General features: G+C 37.1%; 1 protein-coding gene across 1 annotated transcript; it reads left to right on the top strand.

Moving 5' to 3' along the window:
- Positions 1-25,665, top strand: LOC134797693 (pre-mRNA-processing factor 6). Its single transcript, XM_063770039.1, has 17 exons — positions 1-205; positions 287-346; positions 427-550; positions 7,090-7,220; positions 7,514-7,773; positions 8,092-8,352; positions 8,790-8,983; positions 10,854-11,124; positions 11,271-11,407; positions 11,785-11,862; positions 12,616-12,832; positions 14,025-14,188; positions 14,658-14,834; positions 15,712-15,845; positions 17,469-17,619; positions 21,953-22,063; positions 25,120-25,665. The coding sequence occupies exons 1-17, from the start codon at positions 111-113 to the stop codon at positions 25,342-25,344; spliced, it is 2,790 nt and encodes a 929-aa protein (XP_063626109.1). The 5' UTR covers positions 1-110; the 3' UTR covers positions 25,345-25,665.
- The last annotated feature ends 144 nt before the right edge of the window (positions 25,666-25,809 follow it).

Raw genomic sequence — 25,809 nt, forward strand, 5'->3', positions numbered from 1 at the left:
TTGTTATACGTCAAGTCAAGTGACAAATAGCGACAACAAGAATTTGTATTTATTTTCTTGAAAGCTACGGAAAACTAAATTTAAGCAATAAATAAGTACTTTTTTGAACAATGTCTGTGCCACCGCAAGCGTTTGTTAATAAAAACAAGAAGCATTTTCTCGGAATCCCAGCACCTTTAGGTTATGTTGCTGGTGTTGGCAGAGGGTACGCATTTTATACAATTTTATAAGTTTCTTGTTAATATCGATGTTTATATGTAATTGCAATTAATCTTCCACATTTCAGAGCGACTGGTTTCACTACTCGATCTGATATCGGTCCCGCGCGAGATGCTAACGATGTATCGTAAGTATAAAATAAACAATACTATTCTAAATTAGTTTCCCCTCTCAAAATTGATACTGTACCTTTTATTAATTGTGTAGTGACGACCGACATGCACCACCTGCTGCGAAACGCAAGAAGAACGAGGAAGAAGATGATGACGAGGACTTGAATGATTCTAACTATGATGAGTTCTCTGGGTACAGTGGATCACTGTTCTCAAAGGTAATGAAATTCCTATTTTACAACTAGCTGCCATCACATATGCAACATTGGATAAAGTTTTCTAGAAACTCTAGTCTATGTTTATGTATGTGTTCTAAACTAATTGTTTATGGCATATAGCAGGAGAACTAGGCACGGAAATAGGTATGCAATTTATAGAGCAACGAAATCCCTCTAGTTAGTGTGCCTTACTATCATTATTAATGAATTCGGGCGCCTGGCAGCTGTTCAGCGGTGGGTGCGGGAGTGGATGGGCAACAAAGGGGTTGTAAAATCAATTGAAGGTGTGCAATTTATAGAGCTCTGAGTTTGGTGTGATATAATAGCTAATTATGTATTTAATTCAAATATAACAATGCCAGGCGTTTTATTTGGGGGAAAAGTAGTGCCAGGTGATGAAAATCACTTGTGCGCCTGCCGGAAGATCACAAGCAAATTGCACCTGACTCACAATTGCTTTACGCATAGTGTTGTACACCGTGTTTTTATTGAATTCCGTTAACTTCGGGGTATAGTTAAGTACGTTTATAAGAACTAAATGGCATAGTTAATTAAAAAAAAAAAAATTTTTTGTTTAAAAAGTAATTAAATGTAGCATATAGCGTTGTTGTAACACGGGCATTACATTTAACTCAACCAAACAATTGAAATCTGTGACATATCAATGTCATTTCGTACATCAATCGACTGAGATTGTACTTAAGTTTAGTAGCAAATGTATGAACTCATTCTAAACACTAATCAATATGTAAGCCGGCCCTAAGGCAAGTGTACATGCTTGTAGAGGCCTTATAGGAAAAAAATAAATTATGGATTATCTCCGAAATGGACTTAATTAGAACATCGGTGTCTTTGAGAAAGTTACTTGATTTAAGCTCAGGAATGCACCCTTGAAATTAACGGAAATCAAAAAAAACACGGTGTATATGTGACTTTATGAGACATTGTCGTTTGTCAATGTTACATACAAACAAAGACATACATATACTGGGTCAAGTAAATCTTGTCAGTAGCAAACGGCGGCAAATTTGAATCGCGGGTTAGCAACACTGTGTTCGAATAATTCGAAAATCGCGTGTCATCTGTGTTTTATCTGTGGAGTGTGGATCGCCACTGACAGCCATCATCTTTGTTTACATTCTGAATCGATTCTATTTCAAGAGATATTTCTGCTGTGGCACCATTAAATACCAATATATTAAATAGGATTGTGCTTAATCAAAGCTAAGATGCCTACAATGCCTACAGTGCCAACGGAGAAATCTAATAAAATATTAAAATCCAGTAGGACATCTACCTGCTGAAGCAATGATTTTATTCATACATTCTTGTTTAACGGCATAGTCCACTTCTAAATTTATTTTGAGATCTTCAAATTAGTTAATCATTTTTATCAACATCACACACTGCTTTTAAATTGTCCGTCTATACCTATTAATAACAATTTCAAACATTTTCAATAGAGAATCCGCGAGAGACAATTTGAATTGACGGGCGCGCTCAGCGGAAAAAAAAAGTTTTGGTTTGATGTACATTGTACATTGCTGCTTTTCTTAGCGCAATACTACTCTTTGAGTGTTGCCCTACTTTCGTTTGCTTTACATTGCTACTGACAATATTTGCTTTACGCACTATAACTCCGTATAAGATGAATAAAGTCTAAGAAAAAAACGTGCCTCGGAAATAAAGAAAAAGTCATTCTCGGATAGATGGCGCACACACCTTTGGCCTATAGTCGGCTAGATGGCGTTGACGACACCGTTTCAAATTTAACAATTTTAAGACGAAACGGGAGCTGAGCTAAAAGTCAATTTTGAGATTTCAAGCTGAATATACCCGTCGCTCTGACGGGGCGTGAGAGACTGTATTTGTGTGTGTAATGCACGCACACAGATGGGTACGCTTGCACCCGCGCGCGCCTCATTGCCGACAATTTGCAATGTTATTTTTCGTGCGTTACTGCCACGAGGCGTTCACTTATTACTTACTGTGTTGCGATTGAATTTTTTGACCCGGCTTACGTTTACGGAACTCGATAATCTTTCTACTACTGTGACTTGGCTTTGTTTACTTGACTTTGCTGATCAGCTTATTGTTTTGGACTCCGTGAGTTGTGGTTACCTATTGGACCGCACGCAATTCATCTACCTTTATTCAAGTAATTAAGCGTAATTAGCCGAAACCTTTATAAGAGTGTAATTCATAAGAAGTACATAAGATATAATTTATGTACTGGTTTGCTGTTAGCTTTTAATTGTATCACTTTACATATATGTTACTCAAATAACTAACACGGTTACACTGTTGTAAGAACATTATTTTTCAGGTAGGCCTTATTATACCTACTATAGGCCTTATTACCTCCTAGTACCTTAGTAGTAGTAGTACTACTACGGAAATTGATTCAAAGACTCAAGACTGACTTAAGTGGCAGTAGGGTGTAGGGTTTTTTCTAGGCTTAATGAGTTCGCTGAAGCTTATTTTTTATACTTAGCGCACAGAACCACTAGTTTAACAGTATCAGCTCTAACCACATGTCACCATTTTGTCCTTTACGTAACAAACTCAGGGGCCCAGAATATCCGATGTACCTATCAAATCAAGGTTCTGTACCAAATAAGGCCCGGTTATTATAGTTCGTTATTTTTTAGCATTAGAAAGAAGGTAAACAATCATGACGTGTCTTTTTATTAATAATTATTGAAAAACGCTTTCAAAAATTAGTTTATATTACTTATGAAAGCAAAAGAATATAAAAAAGTATATGATTAATACATACATACATACATACATACAATCACGCCTATTTCCCGGAGGGGTAGGCAGAGACCACGGATTTCCACTTGCTACGATCCTGACATACCACTTTCGCTTCCTTCACATTCATAACATTCCTCATACACGCTCGCCGGTTTAGGGTGCTCTTGCTCATTAATATGATTAATATGATTTATAATTCTAACATATTTGCTATGACTTATTTTTCAATGGTAATTTTTAATAAGACATGTCAAAATCTGTTACCTTAATGCAAAAAAAACGAACTTTAAGCGTGCTAACTTTCAAAATTTCATTTTTTATAAGATAGTATAAGTAGATGGGCAAAAATTTTGCGTCCATGTCCACCAGTGAGTAAGTGATTGAGATACCTAAACATTTAACTTTATAATGTAAAATGATATAATTTACTAACCTACTCGTTTAATTTCAGGTAGGTTGAATAAGGAACCAAGTAACCATGGGGAGGAGCAGTATTTACTAACATTTTCTTTTTGGGTCTTCAGAGTGTATCGTTTCCTTTTTTTTGCACATATTACACTTAAATATATATTCTCTGTGTAAACCCTTACGTCTTTCAATGACAAAGGCAAGATCAGCAAATGTACAATTTGTATGATCGTGCCTGATATTTGAGATCACAGAAAATAAATATTTTAAATCCACTATTCTGCGACCTTCTAAAATTTTGTTTTATCATGATTCATGATCAAAAAGCTCGGATTCAATAGTCATATCAAACGTCGATTATGCAGTTGATGATGAGCTTGCATTTTCTACCATTGGTGCTGCAAATGCATCAACCGGTGGCGATAAACTTTGCCCTCTTGTAAAACAAATTACTATTGTGATTGTGTCCAGCAAAAGGCCAAAATTCGGTTTACTTTCCTGTTTAAAATATTACTAATTTATTCATATTTCAGATTAGTTACATAGGTAACTGTCTGAATGTTACAATGCCAGCTGGCAAATTCTATCACATTTGTTTGTTTGGTAGTCATGGTAACATTCACTTACATTGATATCCTTATTAAGATCTGTATCTTATTATCCAGACCTTAAAATATTGCCACCGTTGCCCTTTAAAAAAATACTGTTTAAATAATTGGCTACTCAAACAATGCTTCTATAGTATAAATAATGACTACACAAAAATGGGTAGTATTGTATATAATGCACGAAATAAGGCCCGATTCTTAAGCGGGTTTAAATTTTGAGGCCATGTCCGCTAATACTATAGACAAAATATCAAGTTTAATAAACACAAAAAAAAACATTGATTATTTTATAATTTAGGCCTTACTTTGTAATTTAAAGTAGAGTTAGGCCAAGAAAAATCTATAGCGATTTTGATAGAACACGCAGTGCAAGTATTATTTCAAACGTCGCTTCTATGAAATTATGACATATAAATAACACTTGCACTGCGTGTGCTATCAAAATTGCTGTAGACTTTTCTTGGTCTGACTCTAAAATATTCTTTATTACACCACAAACATAAAAACAAATTTAAAAAAAACCGGCGAACTGCAAGTCGGACTCGCACACGAAGGGTTCCGTACCATTATTTATAAAAACGGTCACCCATCCAAGTACTGACCCCGCCCGACGTTGCTTAACTTCGGTCAAAAATCACGTTTGTTGTATGGGAGGCCCCACTAAAATTTTTATTTTATCCTGTTTTTAGTATTTGTTGTTATAGCGGCAACAGAAATAAATCATCTGTGAAAATTTCAACTGTCTAGCTATCACGGTTCGTGAGATACAGAGATACAGACGGACGGACGGACAGCGGAATCTTAGTAATAGGGTCCCGTGTTTTACCCTTTGGGTACGGAACCCTAAAACCGATTTACAATGTAGATAAAGGTAGCAACAGGCGGTCTTATCGCTGTTAGTTCTTATTCTTCGTTTGTTTAGCATTAGAGTGAAGGTGACGTGTCTTTTTTAAGCATGCAATCGTATAATTATTTATTAGCTTTTTTTGTAATAGTTATGTACTTAGTGGTTAATATTAGTATTTACTATTTTTAGGGTTCCGTACCCAAAGGGTAAAACGGGACCCTATTACTAAGACTTCGCTGTCCGTCCGTCCGTCCGTCCGTCCGTCCGTCCGTCCGTCCGTCCGTCTGTCACCAGGCTGTATCTCACGAACCGTGATAGCTAGACAGTTGAAATTTTCACAGATGATGTATTTCTGTTGCCGCTATAACAACAAATACTAAAAACAGAATAAAATAAAGATTTAAATGGGGCTCCCATACAACAAACGTGATTTTTGACCAAAGTTAAGCAACGTCGGGAGAGGTCAGTACTTGGATGGGTGACCGTTTTTTTTTTGCTTTTTTTTTTGTTTTTTTTTTATATGGTACGGAACCCTCCGTGCGCGAGTCCGACTCGCACTTGCCCGATTTTTTTTTTTCAATAATGCTTAAAAACGAAGTATAGACATGACAACCAAATATTAACGCCATTGTAGGGCAGGATATACAGAACATGAATCATTTGTACTGTCACGCTCCGTGATTGTTGAGCCATTTAGGGTTCTAGCTAAATTGGACTATCCATAGAGCACGAGTAAGTATGGAACAACCAATTCAGCTAGGACCCTAAATTGCTCGACAATTACGAAGCGTGCCTGTAGGTACCTAAAAATTTTGTTAATCCATTTTAACCATGCAATAAAATATTTTTGATTTTGATTTCTAATTTGAAATATTAGAATCAAAAAGTTCATAATAGATTGTATATCATAACTACAAAAATGTGTTCCCTACTCTCAACCCAAAACCCCTTGTATCTTAGGGTCTAGATATTTTCACACAAGACGGTTTATCGATAACTTCTTACATCACTAGATTATCGACATTAAATGTCGACTATTGCCCATCACTTTTCTGGCTGTGTACGTATTTAGAAACTTGACTCCGCCCCTAAAATTAGTGCGATAGGGACAACTGCAGCTGAGGCGAAAAATCCTGCGTAAAAATGACAAAAATCGAGGTTTCGTAGTCCTCTTTTTCCTCCCCCAAAACTTAACCAATCGTAACCAAATTTGGAAATCTAAATGATTATGAAATTATCTGTGTCGGACCGTTTTGCTTTTTTGGCTAATTGATATCAGTTTTGAATACCACGCCTCTCATTGCGGCATAGTCTATTAGGCCATTTTGGCCGTTTTTGAAGGGCTCTAGCGCCTTAAAAAACAAAAATATCAAAAAAAGCAAAACGGTCCGACACAGATATTGACAATATTAATCTGTGTTGAAAAAATCATTGCTCTAGCTTCAAAAACCACGGAGGAAAACGAGGACTACGTTTGTATGGAGGAATGACCACTCCTGTTGGCTCTTAACACATAGGTATCAGTGAATGAACATGGGTCAAAATGATATAAAAATAAAAAATTTTTTCGATAGTTTTATACGTTTTCATTTTGAGTTTTAGTCGTGTATCGATAGATGGCAGTAAATTTACTGTGACTACAAAATTTACTATGACAGGACCCCTCTATACTATCTATTCTCTTTGATACAAAATAGCCAGGGAGGCTCGTGGGCCGCCTGTTGCCGACCGCTGGTTTAGAGGATACCCCAAAAGTTTATGTATTTAGTAATTCTGTAGAGCAGTCACAACCATATAGGCCTAGCCTACTGTGGGACTACAGAGCTAGTTATGTAATTTTATCTTTATTATTTTAATTAACGAATTTTTATTTTATTTTATTTATTTATTATTAATAAAATATCTACCACATTTAGGATCCATACGACAAAGATGATGCAGAGGCTGATGCCATTTATGAGTCCATTGACAAGAGAATGGATGAGAAGCGAAAAGAGTACAGAGAAAAACGACTTAAAGAAGACTTGGAAAGATATCGTCAAGAAAGGTAAGAAGGCTGTACAGGTGTACTGCATCATTTTCCATCCTATTTTCACGGAAACTTACGAACGTGTCTTGCTATTTCAGTTAGTCTCGATTGACTGAAGCTACAAATAAATAAAATAACATAGAAATTAAAATAGAAATACGATCTACAAATTCAAATGATCAATTAAATGTCGCAATGCATTGCAAATCACATGCAATTGTGCAGTGACATTTGGAGAGGTCATTAAGTGACTGATTTTAGGACCAATTGTTTGATTTCTGGCAGTACTTTACCCTATAATTTATTTCCAGACCAAAAATACAACAGCAGTTTTCTGACCTAAAGCGTGAATTGAAAACGGTGTCAGAAGACGAATGGTCTGCAATTCCTGAAGTGGGTGATGCGCGCAACAGAAAACAGCGTAACCCTCGCGCTGAGAAGTTTACCCCATTGCCGGACAGTGTACTGTCCAGGAATTTGGGAGGAGAGTCCACTTCGTCCATTGATCCTAATTCAGGCTTGGCTTCTATGATGCCTGGTGTTATGACTCCCGGGATGTTGACTCCGTCTGGTAAGTTGTTTTTTTGCGTGTACTAAGACAAATAAGTATGTACATAAACTTAAAAGTATGCAACATTGTTATCAATGGCGCTGTTGGGCACCATACAATTTGTGGTAAATGTATTGTGAAACATACTGGTTAAGTTACCAGATAATGTATGGGTATTGGGCTGAACTACGCCATCTACTTCAGCAGTCCCATCTGCGGCTTTAGTATTTTGTACTATGTTGTACTTAGTATACTTATGTCTATGATGTATATTAACCAAAATAAAAGTGTTTTCATTCCTTTTTTCCCTTCTCTTCTCATAATGCATTTTTTTCCCAGGTGATCTGGACTTACGAAAGATCGGTCAAGCGAGAAACACCCTTATGACAGTGAAACTGTCCCAGGTTTCTGACTCGGTCACCGGTCAAACTGTAGTCGACCCCAAAGGTTACCTCACGGATCTCCAGTCGATGATACCCACATATGGAGGGGACATTAATGATATAAAGAAGGCGAGGTTGCTGCTAAAGTCTGTGCGTGAGACGAATCCGAACCACCCGCCTGCTTGGATTGCTAGCGCTAGATTGGAAGAAGTTACTGGTGAGTTACCGTTTTTTACGACAAGTTTGTTTACTTTATTAGTTTTTTTCAGAAAATACAAAATAGTAGTAGTACACCTTAAAACAGTAGCTAATAAAGAAACGTGTGTCGTTGCTACCGTTCGTCAACAAACTGTCATGGAGCTTGGTAAAAATTGCTGTAATATGCATTTTACTGCTAAAATTTTCTTGAGTAGATAAATAAAATGAAAATAATAATTTAAAAAATCACCTCCCGCTACTGTACCATGAAACTACGGCATGAAACTACGGCATGAAACTTGGCATGTAGTTTGTACAAAAAAAAAGTGGACAGAAATCGTCAGATCCATTCATGTTACGAGGGGCGTGTTAATTGCTACGCTAACTGAATGTAGATGGCGATTATTACGAACTTTCGAATTTAGAATGTCTCATTAATAATGGCTCTTTATACAGGAAAAGTACAGTCAGCCCGTAACCTCATCATGAAGGGCTGCGAAGTGAACCCAAGCAGCGAAGAGCTTTGGCTGGAAGCGGCCAGGTTACAGCCAATAGACACTGCTCGCGCTGTCATAGCACATGCGGCCAGGAATCTACCGCATAGTGTGAGGGTCTGGGTGAAGGCTGCAGATTTGGAGCAGGAGCCTAAAGTAAGATATTAACTTGAATAATTTGTGTTTAACTCATAGAACCTTATGCCTCTACATCAGCGGTCGGCAACAGGCGGCCCGCGAGCCTCCCTGGCTATTTTGTATGTAATATTGACAAACGACAATGTCTGATAGTCACAAATATTAACAAAGTGCGATCCGCGTCAACTTCGTTAACTACTATGTAGCCCTTGGCTGCTAAAAGGCTGATAGAAGTATAGACATTGCGCTGCGGCCGTGATAGATCGTGCCGCACGAAAACTTCACATAACTTCTCCAAAAGGACGAAAGAGAAGAATAGCTGAAACAAATACATAAATACAGATTCCGAATTACACCGACTTACATTTAACATTATGAGAATAAAAATCTAAATCACTAAACGTCTTACAAAACCTAAAGTAGTTTGAAACTTAGATACGAAAGATACATTCATCATTTTAATCTTTTCGCCGCCATTGACTTGATACACTGAAAAAAATATGATCTAAAGTCTATTTCAATAGAACTTGCTAACTATGTAAACAAACCGCCATATTGAAATTGTCTCTGAATGATCAATTTACTAGTGATGGGCAAGACTCCTACTTACTACTTCACTAATGTCAAACCATATCGAATAATAAAATACCAAAAGTAAAAAACAAGTAGTTACTTATTTTTAATTTGTTTAATCACGATCAGAAGACAAATTAGTACTTAAGAATGATGTATTGATGTATTTTATAACCGCGGCGGTAGGTAAAGAGCGTGGGTTGGGTAGTGTGTAGCGGGTTTATATTACAAACTTTAGTCACAACACTACCCATCATAGACAATTGTAGAATTTAAAAGAAACAAAACCGCCATTCCATCAGGTCCTAATAACCTAACTTATGAAACCATTTTAAACTTTTAATTAAATATCCAAGATACAGTTACATATTTATGTATTTTACGGAACGGACCGTTTCAATAGTGTATATGTGTATAGTTTCAATGGTATTTGATGAGGTGGTGTGAAAATTCAAAGAGAAACAGTGATAAAACAAAATTACGTTGTTTGTTTACATAGTTAGCAAGTTCTATTGAAATAGACTTTATCGACCACACATTATAGTACATTGTGCAACATGGGGCGTAAGTTGAATATTGCAAACGAGAGTAAGTTAAATCGCGACGGCCTGCCGGAGCGATTTATAGACTCGAGTTTGCAATATTATTACGCCCTGAGTTACACACAATGTTTTTCACCACACTTGCGATACAAAAATTAAGTATAAAGACAAAAAACTGTTAATTATGGCACTAGAAACTTCATAACTCCCTAGGGAGAACGCTTTTTCTATAACTCCCGCTAAACCTGCGTGCAATTCCACATTTACTGAGCGAGTGTGATGAAAAAGTGATTTCATTAAGATTAACTGCTATATACAATAACAACTAATATACGTACGTACGCACGTAATGTACGAACAGTAAACTTTACTGCTTGGTTCAATAGGCTCATATAGAACTGTTTAAAGCATTAAACGTTAATGCAATTTCAATTGTTTTAAACGATTTTTTTTCTCAGTGATATAAAGTCAGTACATTTCGTGCCCCACACGCCACGACTTGATATGTTATAGAGTTGTTTACGTGCAATTTGTGACATGGCGTTGATGACACATTATTACTTCATTGACGTGGCAGCGAAAAGGTTAAATAGCAGCTAAAGCGCGCGACGAATAGTGGCGCTATCATAAAATAAGAAATGTAATTTCTAAATAAACGGTTCAAATTCCTTTGGCTCTCATCAAACATCAAACATCAAACATCAACATTTATAGCTCTTTAAATGACGCGTCCCTTCAACAATTCGTTATTAATTATACATACATCTTTACAGGCTAAACGGCGAGTCTACCGCAAGGCTCTTGAACACATCCCCAACTCAGTCCGTCTCTGGAAGGCTGCAGTCGAACTAGAGAACCCTGAAGACGCCCGTATTCTCCTCTCTCGCGCCGTGGAATGCTGCCCTACCAGTGTGGAGCTGTGGCTGGCTTTAGCAAGGCTTGAGACGTATGAAAACGCGAGGAAAGTCTTGAATAAGGCTAGGGAAAATATTCCCACGGATAGGCAGATTTGGGTGACTGCTGCTAAGCTTGAGGAAGCTCATGGTAAGTTTTTTGAATTATTTAAGACTTTCTTGTCTTGTGCCCTCGAATGTTGTACGACTAGTTTGGTTCGAATTTGTTCGATGTTCGTTTGTAAAAATTGATAATTGCTGTTTTCCGTGTCTCAAAAGCCATATTCCTCTTTGCAGGCAACACACACATGGTAGAAAAGATCGTAGACCGAGCCATCACGTCTCTAAGCTCCAACGGAGTTGAGATCAATCGCGAGCACTGGTTCAAAGAAGCAATGGAGGCGGAGAAATCCGGCGCGGTTCATACTTGCCAGGTGACTATCAACCTTATGCTGTTTGTTATATGAATCATTTTAGATTACTACTAACAGTAGAAAAGGTCATAGATCGAGCGATCACATCGCTAAGCGCCAACGGAGTTGAGATCAATCGCGAGCACTGGTTCAAAGAAAGCAGAGAAATCGGGCGTTTTCACTCGCCAAGAAAATGTCTACCTTAAGTGCTTTGATACATGATCCAATTTTCATGAAGAGTTTCTATGGTTAAACTAAGATTGAAACGAATGAAAAAATTTGCTCTTACTCATTCAACGGAGTATAAGATACAACCTGTTACCTCAAAGGAGTTGAGAGCAAAAACTATTCCTGGCCATTCCCATGTAAAGAAGGTTAATATTTGATATTATTTTCAGGCGATCATCAGATCTGTTATTGGACAAGGTATTGAACAAGAGGACCAGAAACACACTTGGATGGAAGATGCGGAGGCAGTAAGTTTCATTTTATTAAATTAATTTGTAAATTAAATGTAGTAAATTAATAGCAATGTTTACAAATTAAATGATACCAATTTATGATTCCATCTAAGCTATCTTCTAACATCGTCATCATTGCCCTTATTACTACTTCTTCTTCGTCGTTATCCTCACAGCTGAGGGTCGTGACCACCATAAGTAGCGCTATCTATAAGAAGTCTCCAGGCTGCTCTGTTCTGAGCCTGATGAAGTGCGGACTGTGTGCCACTATTAATTGCCTCCAGGAGAGGATCCGTCCAGCGAGTTGGAGCTCTGCCTCTACTTCTTGTTCCCTCGACACGGCCAATCATTATGATTTTCTCGAGGTTGTGTGATTATTACTACTAACGGGCTGAAAATTCAAAGTTGCACTTTGTGCTATCATTTTTTGAAGTTTTTGTTTTCTTATGTTTGCTGGTAGAATAGACTTTTAAGTGATGATTTTGGATGATAAATATTTAATAACATTCATTTGGATTTGATTTGGTTTGATATTTTACATTTAATATTTGCTTCGGGTTGGTGTGGTGAAAAATGTTGTGTTTTACTCGGGGCAAATTTTGTTTACCCTTCGTGCTTTGAAACCCTCGCAACGCTCAAGATTCCATTTTTCGAATTCAATTTTGGAATCTTTCGCTTGCTTGGGTATCAATATTAGCACGAGCGGTTAAACAACAACTTTGCCCCCTTGTAACACAAATAACTATTAATTATTCGTCTTATTTCCAGTGCGCAAACGAAGGCGCATACGAATGCGCTCGCGCCGTCTACGGCTACGCGCTCTCCGTGTTCCCTTCAAAGAAATCCATCTGGCTACGCGCCGCGTACCTAGAAAAACAACATGGCACCCGCGCCAGTCTAGAAGCTTTGCTGCAAAGGGCTGTTGCACATTGTCCTAAATCCGAGGTTCTGTGGCTGATGGGCGCTAAATCCAAATGGCTGGCCGGTAAGAACTATTTTTCTGCAGCTACGCGCATTCCGTGTTCCGTTCAAAGAACTCTATCTGGTTACGCGCCGCATACTTAGAGAAACAACATGGAACCCGCGCAAGTTTGGAAGCATTGCTGCAAAGAGCTGTTGCACACTGTCCTAAATCTGAGGTGCTATGGCTTATGGGCGCTAAATCCAAATGGCTGGCTGGTAAGAACTTAATTTTTCTACTGCTACGCGCATTCCGTGTTCCGTTCAAAGAACGGTTACGCGCTCTATCTGGTTCCGCGCCGCATACTTAGAGAAACAACATGGTACCTGCTACCTACCCAATATTAGATTACAACAGTGCAGTCAGCACCAGAAGTTGCTAAGCGGGCGAGGTGTTCAAAATGATCTTGACGCGACTTTATTGTTAAGAGAATAAGAGCGTGTCAAGGTTTTGAACACCTCGCCGGCTTAGCAACTTCTGCTGCTGTCCATCATTGTTTTCCATCGTATTTTCTCGGATACGTTCGTATTTGTCATGCTACTTCAGTCAATCTCAGTACTTTTTGTACCGAGAGTACCGAGACTGACTGAAATGGAAAGCCACGTTCGTACGTTTCCGTGAAACGATGGAAAATAATTATGCACTACTTACTGTATTCAATATTGTTTTACGGTTATGATAACAAATAACTTGATTTGACCACCATTTGATTTTTACATATTTTATTTTTTTTGGCCACCAGCTGTGCAACTAAAGTGTAAAGTGTAACCCCCTTATTCATGCAACTTTACGGGCCTAATTTAAGTAGTTAAATTATATTTTATCCCTTTCTTACAAATACATAAGTCAAAAGGACAGATAAATACAAAGTATTAGGGTCGATGAACTATTTCTTGTTGTTATTCTGTCCCATCAGCCAGCAATACAATAGTAGCATAGTTTCTTAGAAGAGCTGCTGTACCATGTTCTACTAGTAGATGTCCCATTATGGAAAGGCCTTATAACTACCAAAAAATTCAAGTTTGGTTCATTTAAATACGAAATAACTAGTATTTTAAGAGTGACCCAGGAGACCGTAACCATGGCAACTAATGACAAAAAAAAGTTGATTCACCATTAGCTAATTGAGACTTGTAGCGCGTTTATGTATAAGGGGGTAAGACCGTAAACACCGTTCGAATACATTTACTCATGATTTACTTGTTTCCCGTCATAGGTGATGTCCCAGCGGCCCGTGGTATCCTGTCCCTAGCTTTCCAGGCCAATCCCAATTCGGAGGAAATTTGGCTCGCTGCTGTGAAACTCGAGAGCGAGAACAAAGAATACGACAGAGCGAGACGGCTGTTGGCTAAAGCTCGAGCATCGGCGCCTACACCTAGGGTAAGTTGAAACTATTTCTCAATTATGTGCGGAAATATTGACATGTCATGACCTACATGGCAGATTCCGAAAAATGTAGCGGGAGCTTCAGCGAGACGCGCCGGCTATGAATTTTCAAACATTGTTTCTGGCCTAGGCCGCAGTAGCGCCGCATCAATCATACCTGTTAGGCAAGCTGGAGTGAATTTGGCGTACTTTTAGTACTAAAATCCTGCATTGGACAATCTGGTAGTAATTGGGTCCTATAGACGACACGGTTTGGGCGTCAAAGTAGGCTTGAGCCACATGTCGCCCCGATTAAACAATTAATTATTATTTATTTATAATATTCATTTGAACAAACCTTGGCTGGAATAGGAATTCCTAGCCTTGAGTTACTAAACGACCTCGCTTCACTCGCCCGTTTATATCACACTCGGCCGTCGTTACATTTCTTCGCACTAATACGAACGTGCTATTTACTCAACAGGTAATGATAAAGTCCGCCAAACTGGAATGGGCGCTCAACAACCTAGAGGTCGCTTTGAAGCTTCTAGAAGAAGCCATCAAAGTGTTCGGCGACTACGCGAAGCTTCACATGATGAAAGGGCAGATAGAGGAGCAGATGGGCAAGGACGAGGACGCGCATAACACTTATACGCAGGGGGTAAGGTTCAATTTTGCTTGAAACTAGAGGAAGCCATCAAAGTGTTTGGTGACTACGCGAAGCTGCACATGATGAAAGGGCAGATAGAGGAGCAGATGGGCAAGGATGAGGACGCGCATAACACTTATACGCAGGGGATAAGGTTCAATTTTGCTTGAAACTAGAGGAAGCCATCAAAGTGTTCGGCGACTACGCGAAGCTGCACATGATGAAAGGGCAGATAGAGGAGCAGATGGGCAAGGATGAGGACGCGCATAACACTTATACGCAGGGGGTAAGGTTCAATTTTGCTTGAAACTAGAGGAAGCCATCAAAGTGTTCGGCGACTACGCGAAGCTGCACATGATGAAAGGGCAGATAGAGGAGCAGATGGGCAAGGACGAGGACGCGCATAACACTTATACGCAGGGGGTAAAGTTCAAATTTGCTTGTTTGAAGCAGGAAAAATGACATTGAGAATGTTGTTATTCGGGTTTTCATTTAAGACTAAGAGAAATAGAGTAGGGTAACCAACGATTGGACTTGAAAAGTACTTCATTACCAACTATTTTTGTAGAAAAAACACCACTGCTGTCATAAAATAATATTTTGGAGGGTGATCGGGTAGTTTTTTTAATATATGCATTGACATTTTCTTTTTAGGCAAATTGGTAAATTTCCTTATTGAGAAAATATGCTGCATTTAAGTTACAGAATCAGAGTTCTATTTATATTTATATCTAATGAATATTCTAGAAAGAAGACACATCAAAATTAAATTTGTCAATTTTTATAAGTGTCTGTTTTTCAGGAAGTTGTACCTTTACAAGTTGCAATAAGGTCTACTTTCAGAAAACAACACAAAGAAATGTAATTCTCAAATGAATCTTTGTTTCAGTTGAAAAAATGCGCGACCAGCGTTCCTATGTGGATATTACTATCGCGGCTGGAGGAAAAGTTAAAACACATCACCAAAGCCAGATCGGTTCTGGAGAAGGCTAGACTTAGGAATCCAAAGAATGCTGACCTATGGTAAGTTACTAATACTGTAGCCGCCGTGCAGGTCAGAATCTCGACGACTCAAATAAAAAGCTTCGATTTGAAGTAAACTATTACTAGTGGCTCTGTGAGCTGTAGACCTCGCGAGCAGAGCTTTAAATAACATGGTGCTAAGAGCTTTAAATATAGTAAATTAAAAAAAAAACAATACGAAATTTATGTGTAAAAAAATACAAAAAGATATAATATCCCAGCATACAATTACTGGGGATCGAACCCAGACCCTCTGTGCAAACAGAAAAAGCGAACGTTTACAAACTGAGCCAAGTAGTTCTTAGATGGGTTGACGAAATTTAGCTACTCCTTCTCAAATTAAAATTAGTTAAAATTAAATATCTCAATACCTCCGAAACCAGCGAAATAAATTTTCTGAATTTTTGGCCATTTAATCTATAAACATATCACAAAAAGAAAACACTCGTATGGTACCGATACCACTATTTGGTTAGGCGCCAGGCATCACGACTCCGCCATTTTTAAAAATTTCCAAAAACCGGATTGACAAAAAAATTTTATTTAGTCATAAAATTCGGTCACAAAATTTCACGAGAATCGGTTAAGAATTGCGACCTGTAGAGGAGAACATCCGGACATACGAAAGCAAAATGCCCGAGTCAAAACGTAGACCTTCGCTTCGCTTCGGTCAATAATCTTCCAAAAGTTACTGGTTTACAAGGGTTTCTTAACTAAACGGTTAGATGTAGAAGTGGTGTGGTTATTGTATGGAGGCTGATGAAATAGTGATTTGCATAATTTGAAAGTACAAATTGGTGGTTTAGATTTAGGTGCCTCTAATTGGCCGCGATACAGGGTATGTGGAGCGCTCCTATTGGTGCTTTAGAAAAAGCTTCCAAATACTAGCCGAGCCCGACGGGTGCGTTTAGCTACTGCATTAGGTTTATATAAATAAAGGTTGCGTTCGCAACAAATACCAAATAGTTGTTAACTTCCTATCTCCTAAGGCCCAATCATATAAGAAAAAGTCCTAAATTTGCCAGTGTTTAAACCTATGGTGTAGCCAATAGGTATAGTTTGGCTTTTGCTTTGTTTAGAAATTGAACGAAACAAAATAAATGCACTCAATTCCAATTGACAATTTTAATGAACTTAATAAGTACAGTCAGCAGCAGAAGTTGCTAAGCGGGCGAGGTGTTCAAAATTACCTTGACACGCTCTTATTCTCTTAAAAATAAAGTCGCGTCAAGATCATTTTGAATACCTGGCCCGCTTAGCAACTTCTACTGCTGATTGTACCTACTATAGTACTACATTCCAAGTTTGATAACGGAAGTAGATGTAGACGTTGTGCGGCCTAATATTTTTTGTGATGTTGGTATGCAATCCAATGATTGTCAAGCATTATTTTTAAATTCGAAGCGTGATTTTTATATTCTACTTTGCTGCTAACCATGCTAAATATAAGCATAAAACCGTCGACCGTATCGCCGTGTCGCCGATTTAATTTTAAGCTTGTAAGATTTTTACTATTGTATGTATGTTAGTTTTTAAGGTATGTATCTATGGGCCTTAGTTGCCTGATAATAAATTATATTTAATTTAATTTAATAACCCAAGCTAACTATATTTACTTTTCAGGTTAGAAAGCGTGCGGCTAGAAAGGCGTAACGGCAGCGCGGAGATAGCGAACGCCGTGATGGCCAAAGCTCTTCAAGAATGCCCGACCGCTGGCCGCCTGTGGGCCGACGCTATATTCATGGAGTCGCGCCCGCAGAGGAAGACCAAGAGCGTGAGTTACTATAGGCTATATATATACTTTTAGTGCATTCGTTCAAAATTTATTTGCCAGATCGAAGTTCAAAATGAGAAAATCCTCATGAAAACCAAGGCTGTTGACATAGTTAAAAGAATTGCTAGACTAAAGTAGCACAGAGCGTGGACACATTGCTAGTAAACCCAATTGCTGCTGGGGCAAAGGTTCTTTAATAGCGGCTGCGAACCGAAGAGGTTTCCAACAATACGTACCGTCGATCTTCTTAAGATAGCAGGGAATGAAGGGGTAAACATAAGAATAATCCGGTGAACTAGTGAATTTGTTGACTAATCTTAGGTTGAAATTCAGTTGTATAGTGTGTAGCTTTCTAACAGAGCCCGACGGCTAATCCTATTGTCTATTGTTAAGTAAAACCGCTCGTGCCACGTGCCACAACCACCTGCATACAAAATCGTTCGTTCACTTTACCCAGGTAATTGAATTACAACTCCTATGGAAATTGCAATAAGATTCAAAATGAACTAATGGATAAATATTTTTGTTACGATGTGTGTGGTCCGTTCAACTCATCGAGATGCGTAACAAAGGCGCGCTATCGGAGAGCGCACCTACACTGGTTTTTTGAGCGTTGGACTAGCCCGCGCTCAGGTGCCAAATAGAATAATAGGCCTCGCGCTCAGGTGCCAAATAGAATAATAGGCCTGTTGCAAGTAACAAAGAATCATGGAAATAATGGTTTCAACGAAACATATATGTTAATATGATTCTAAAAAATGGCCCAATCTCAGTATAAACTGAAGGATTATTAATATATTCAATAAAATAAAAGTGCTAAATTCTCCAATCGGCCGTTTTTACTGAAACGCCAATCAGAAGCGTTCTAAACAGTGACGTCATCAATCCATAACATATTTCTTAGAGCAACATAGACAACCTCATTGACCGAAATCTATACGTCCTCACCAAAGAGTTCGAAAGGTGCAAAAAAATATTATTTCGCCACTAAATATTTATTACGTCCAAAAAATATTATTACACGATATAAAGTAGATATCTATTTGTTAGTATTTAAATAAAATGCTAAATAATACGATATTTCAACAACAAACTTTTTTAATTATTTGGCTGAATGGAACTATCATTGCCATGTTGGCTGTCGTAACTAGAAAAATAAAAAAAATAAAAAGTAAAACCGGCGCTCGGTGATTTTCACTCAAAATTTACATGTATCTAAATAATTCATCTTAAACTGGAACCGTGTGAGAGTTTTTGTGCAAAATGAGTTATTGTGATATTTTTTTTTTAATGTATTTATTATCCCTAATCGTAATATATGATGCTGAATTAACATTATCATTCGGATTCAAGGGAAATTCGTAACTGTAAGTATGTAAACAATGTCTACCACCCTACCACCAACTAAATGATGACGTCACAAATGGCATGCGAGGCGTTTTCGCGCGAAGTTTAAACTAGCTATAATAAAAAAAAAAAAAAAATAATTAAGATTTAAACTGTTTATTTAAAAAAAAAAGAATAAATATACAGGCAACTTAGAACTAATCTTATATTTTTAAGATTATTAGAACTAAGGGACATGGGGAGCAACCCCTATGAACATTATTCAACATTACCATTAAGTGTTTTTACATGCTACTGAGTCTTTTTATATTTATCTCTATCAGTGCCTTTTTAACAATATCCTTAATATTATTAGGTTTCTTATCTATATTTTCAATTACATGACTGGGAAAGCTGTTTAGAGCTTTAGGAACATAAGAGGACCAGGTTCTATTACCATATTCGTTATTATTTTTAGTAGTCATAAAATTAGGTTCATTGGGTAGGCTGCGAAGGTTATTTGGTCTATTATATCTCTTCAGCTCTCCCAGACAATGCTTATATTCTAAGATTACAGCCAGTTTAGCCTTATCATATACACTTAGCACCCTGCAATAACTAAACAAGTTTTCATAATTATGTCTGAATTGTTGTTTTATTTTTAGCGGAACTATAGTTTTTAATATTCTAATCTGTAGTTTATGTATTCGTTGTAAGTAAGTTTTATAGGTTCGCCCATAGCTGGATATGCCGTAGTTAATTATGGAGTCGGCCATAGCAATATACAATAAACGGAGTATGTTATAAGGCATTTTTTGTTTAATTATACAAAGATTACTGAGAATAGCCCTTAGCCTATTACACACATTATCAATATGCGGACCCCAATTAAATGCGGTGTCAATTTTTAATCCCAAATAGGTATGGTTGTTGACAACTTCCAAAGACTCGCAGTTATCCCTGCAGCAGGACTGCGCTGTGTGCATGCATGCATGCTCGTGGGCCACGATCCTGGGTGTGTCATAGATTTTAACATAAGGAGAATAAATATGCATTACTTTAGTTTTACTATAGTTTATGGACAAGCCAACATCGTGGGCCCATTTACATAACATATTGAACTCACTCTGCATCTGACACTCCGCCACTCGCATATCTTTATTAGCAATCAACAAACATGTGTCGTCAGTGAATTGGTATACTGAGGCCTTTTGGAATATATTAATCATGTCATTAACATAGATTAGGTACTCTGTTGGTCCCAAAATTGATCCCTGCGCTGTGCCGTGGTAGGATTGCAGGAGATCACTTTGCTCTCCTGCAATACTAACAGTGTTAAATCTTTGTTGGTGATACTGCTTAAACCAATTCAGTGTGGGCCCCTGTATACCACTTCGCTGAAGTTTTTTATACAAAGTCTCGTGATTCAAAGTGTCAAATGCTTTGCTAAAGTCTATCATTACCACTATTACCTGCTTCCTATCATTTAAATGCTGGTTTACTTCATCTGTGAACTGTGCAAGTAATTGAGTTGTGCTTTTACCTTTTTGAAAACCGAACTGTCTCTTATGAATAATGTTGTTAATTGATAAAAATTCATTAAGTTTACTACCTATGTATTTTTCTATTACTTTATCTATGACTGATAAAATTGTTATAGGTCTATAGTTGTTAGTGTTTGCGAGGCTTCCTTTTTTGTGTATTGGGCGGATTACACCTACCTTTAGCTTATCAGAGTAAAGAGAATGGGTTATACATTGATTAGTCAAGTGTGTCAACACAGGTGTTATTTCCTTGGTTAGAAATTTGATATCTTTTGCTCTTAATTTATCGAACCCTGCACTTTTGTTTTCATTTATATTGTTAATTATTTTTTTCATATTATTTCTATTCATTTTATTAAGTTTTAATGATACCTTGGGTTCATTACTGTAGGAACTCTCATCAAGAAGTGGGATGTTACAAGAGTTTAGGACACTTGTGACGTTACTCTCAAAGTCGCGGGAAAATTTATTGGATAACTCTTTTGCTTTTATTTTAAATGATCTAATCAATGTATCATCCACTGCCCTAACCAATCTCCCAGTTAATCTGTTAATTATTTGCCACATTTTCTTGGGATTTCTGAAGTTGTCACATATATCTTTTTTTATAGAATTGTTCCTAGCCTTAGCCATAAGTCTATTTGTCTTATTTCTATATTTTTTGTACAAGAGTTCGTTTTGCTTATTATTTGTGTCTTTTAAATATATCTGAAATAATTTATTTTTAGTGGTAGACATTTCCAATAATTTATCTGATAGCCACACTGATTTATTTATTGATGTATTGTTTAGGGTTTCCTTCACTGTGCACAGTTCATAGATTTTAGTAAACTTATTGACTATAAATTCATATATGTCGTTGGGGTTTTTTATGTCAAACACCGGTTCCCAGTTAATTTTACTAAGCTCCTGTTTTAAAGCTCGGCTATCTAACTTGTCATATGCAATGGTTTTTCCTGCCGCTACACCACAAAGACTAATCCCAGTAATTAAGTGATCAGCCAAAGGGTCATGTACTACTGCTGTGTGTATCATATGCGATTTGCAGCCCTTGGCTGTCACAACAAGGTCCCGAATGTAAATGTGGTCAATACACGACTTGGATGTTCCTCTGCTTGTTGTATCAAAATCTAAATGCAATTATCTATGTTAAATCTTATGAGTATAACTGAAATATAGTGTTTTTCGGAACTAATACAAGTGTACCGACAATATTAAAAGGGTTTTCAAAATTTGTCATCAGGCCTATTAAGACCCTTTTTTTGCAGGTAAGTAGCACGTGCGGTTTTACTTAACAATAGACAATAGGATTAGCCGTCGGGCTCTATTAGAAACCTACAAACTATACGTAACTATTTGTTTAAAAGATTTCTAATACTGATTTTACTGTGTAAGCTATAAGGTTGAAATTCATTCATATCATTTACGAGTATTCCATTGTAATCATGTTCATTTGTCCACAGGTGGACGCCCTTAAAAAATGTGAGCACGACGCCCACGTATTGCTGGCCGTTTCGCAACTCTTCTGGACTGAGAGGAAGCTGAATAAGTGCAGGGAATGGTTCAACCGCACGGTAAGACATAGTCAGTCACTTGTTGAAATAACTTTGTATAGTAAAAATTTTTTGAACTGAGCTTGTTCACTTACCTATACTAACAATGGCATTGTTTTATTACAATCCTATTATCTGCTTTTGTTCTCGTAGGCGCCAACCAGTTTACTTACAAAATAAGTTAGACGGAAAAATCAATCATTCTCTATTTATCGGGTAGTCCACCCGCGCCATTGAACGATACAGACTTTTGCTTTAGAAGTTAGATACAAAACAAGGTTACAAGGTTTATCTCGCCTGAATAAAAGATTTATTTATTTAAAAAAAAGTCACCCACACGTCAAAAACCTATCTCCTTGGCGCCTTGGATTATTCATGTACAGATGTAGTGCGTAATTGTTTTCCTTCGTATTTTCTCGGAAACGTTCGTATTTTTCATGCTTCTTTAGAGAACCTCAGTACTTTTTGTATTTAGACTGACTGAAATAGCAAGACACGTTCGTACGTTTCCGTGAAAATACGAAGGAAAACATTATATGCACCACATCTATATGTACTTATCCCATCCCAAGTAACAATTTGTGGTTCTATAGTAGTCGATAGAACGTTTCCCAAATACCACCTAAGGTCCTATAAAAGACCAAAGAAGATTGTGTAAAGCCGAAATGGCGCATCTTATGTGCCATTCAGTGATATAGTAGACCTGTAGCAGTGTCAGTCGTGACGTTTTAGTTCTATAAAAGAGATGTGATGATCACTTTTGTGCTAATTTGTTGTCAGTAACGCCATTATAGTGTTAATTTATACTATAGTGGCATTTGAGATTCCATTATAGTGCTTGTTTTATACTATAGTAGTATTTGAAATAGTATTATAGTGCTTTTTTATACTATTGTAGAATTCATAGTTCCTTTACTACGAAATTTGCTATCAAGTTTTCCATCAACTGTTGTGAGTGGTTTTGTTGTGTTTACTTCACAAAAACGGTACTAAGTAAAATAGTGATAAGTAAAGACTTTATATTAATATGCGCCATTTAGATGTCGAATAATTCGGTCCTTAGTGCAAAAAGTATATGGGACGGAAGTTTTACCGTTAGAATAGTATTAGTTTAATGAGGAATTTTAAATGCCCCCTCGATTTATTTATGTTTTTAATAAAATAATTTAATAAAATATTATGATATTCACCATAGTTACTACTATACAGCCAAGAAGTAAATCCGACGCTTTTATAGGCTAACTATAGAACTTACGACGAAATATTCACCGCCATCATGATTAAAATTAGGGTTCCAAAAGAATTTTGCTGTGACCCAGTTACACCTACAAACTCTTTAGAAAGATATAGGTTTTTTTATTTATTTAGATGTAGTCATTACTGTTGTTTCCTTTTTCAGTGTGATTGGTAAAAAAAATGTAATGGATGTCGATAAATATCTAAACCGTCACAATTTTATGCTTGTATTAAATCATTGATGATAAATCTCACCTACAGTCACTAATATCACTGGGGTCTTTTTTATCAATTCATTAAAATATAAAAATATTTTGTACGGAACCACATTATGTGGCTTAGGCCTGAAGTTATATAAGCAAGATATAAGTAGCCATTACAGATCAAATTTATCATTTACAAGTAGTCGTTTTCTACCTTTATGTATCTAACTCGGTTTATAAAAGACATAAAAACTCAACTATAACGCTGTTGTCTTTTAAAAGAAAAAACAAAACCACTATACAACAGTTTTGTGATATAAAAGAGTCATTGTGACGTTTACAGCGATGAGATATAATAGGGATTTAAAAACTACTAAAGCGCTTTTTAACGCTATAAATATGTCCCAAAAACGCTACTATAGAGCAAAACAGTTCTATAATAGTGTTCATATGACTACTAAAGTATTATGTACTATAGCAGTGATCTCTAAAGCCACTATATCCTAAAATCGTTGCATAGTTGGGTTTTTGTCACTGTTAAAACACAAAACTATAGCGGCTTGCAGGGAACCTTAATAGCGCAAACTACTAAAGTATTATGTACTATAGCAGTGATCTCTAAAGCCACTATAGTCTATAATCGTTGTATAGTTGGGTTTTTGTCACTGTTAAAACACAAAACTATAGCGGCTTGGCAGGGAACCTTAATAGCGCAAATTAGTTGCATAAAAGTGATTCCAAATACTATTATACAGTAATATTGCTCTATAGTGGTTATATTTGAACCTGTTATAGTACACGCCTATAACGGCTCTATAAAATGATGAAATAAACCTTTACATCAATTGCTTATAGAATATATTAGCTGTATAAGCCTATAGAGGAAAAAGGTGTTGCCAAGCGCTTTTATACGACAGGTGGTCACCTCTGAAACCTTAATACGACGTCTATACAAGCTTTTAGCGATAAAAACTAAAATTATAGGACTAAAATGTTACTTGGGATTGACCGCTAAAGACGTCAACTGACGCGCGCAGCTACAACCCAATATCAACCTTTGAGCGATCCGAGAAGGTTCACGATGACCTGCCGCGCACGATAGGCGTGGCGTTCAAAGGGTTGTTTTGTATGAAATTGTGTGACGTGGTATCGCGCCGTTGGGAAGCAGAGATCTTTTCTGCCGATACAATATCGTGGCGGTAAGAGTTGAAACATATACGTTAGTTATTGTATACTTATTTTGTAAAATTCTAAGAAATGATCAAACAGACAAATAAGCCCACGGAAGTTTACACTTTTGCCACGTCGAGCGCGCTTATTGCTTTTATTTTCCCACAACGCCAATAAAATTCAAGTATCGTCGAGGATTTTTCCCTGAAAGCAATGCACAAAAATGGTGTTCACGCACGTCTCGGAACGTAAATGTATCCGGCACACAATAATCCGTGCACTTTAAAAAAATACCACTTTATACAAGTCCTTTGACTTCAAAAACACATCCGTTTTGTACAACTTTATCAACAAATATATTACGCATATGAAAATAACATGGATAAATTGGACAATAGGCTATTTTCCTAACCATACTCGTATAAATCAGGTAACTTATTTTCGTAAAACTGATATCTTCGCCCACAGGTAAAGATCGACGCCGACTTCGGCGACGCCTGGGCATACTTCTACAAGTTCGAATTACTCCACGGCAACGAGCAACAGCAAGAGGAAGTCAAAACTCGCTGCAAGACCGCCGAACCGCGCCACGGCGAGTATTGGTGTAAACACGCGAAAGATATTCAGAACTGGTGCTTTAGCACTGAACAGATTTTATTGCTAGTGGCTAAGAACTTGCCCGTTCCTACGTGAAGTGTGTGTTTGATTGTCTATTTGGTAAGTGCTCGTGAATTTTTAATATCTTGAAAGTTCCAACTATTAAACTGTAATAATTTAACCGCAAGTTGTGTGTAGTGTTACAGTTACACATATATTGCTGCTACCTATAATTCGGAGGGGTACCTATACCTAGGTAATATCTATCTGAAATGTCATTGCTATACCTATACCGACATATTGGTCGTCAACTGATCGGTTCCAAAATAAAAAATATTTTTAAATATGCTTGTGTAGAATTTTGTAAATTATTAAAATTATTTACATTCGTATTTACGTCTGAAATGGTAACCTACTTTGGGTATCTTTGAAAATGAACGTTATTTGATAAATTTAAGAATAGTACAGAGTTTCTATTCGCAATATACCTACTTTGTGTCAGGTCCTTTTCAAATATTTGTGAAATCGTGTGAAGAGAATTGTAAATAAGTGTTAATGTTC

This window comes from Cydia splendana, chromosome 15, assembly GCF_910591565.1.
Source record: "Cydia splendana chromosome 15, ilCydSple1.2, whole genome shotgun sequence".
Lineage (NCBI taxonomy): Eukaryota > Metazoa > Arthropoda > Insecta > Lepidoptera > Tortricidae > Cydia > Cydia splendana.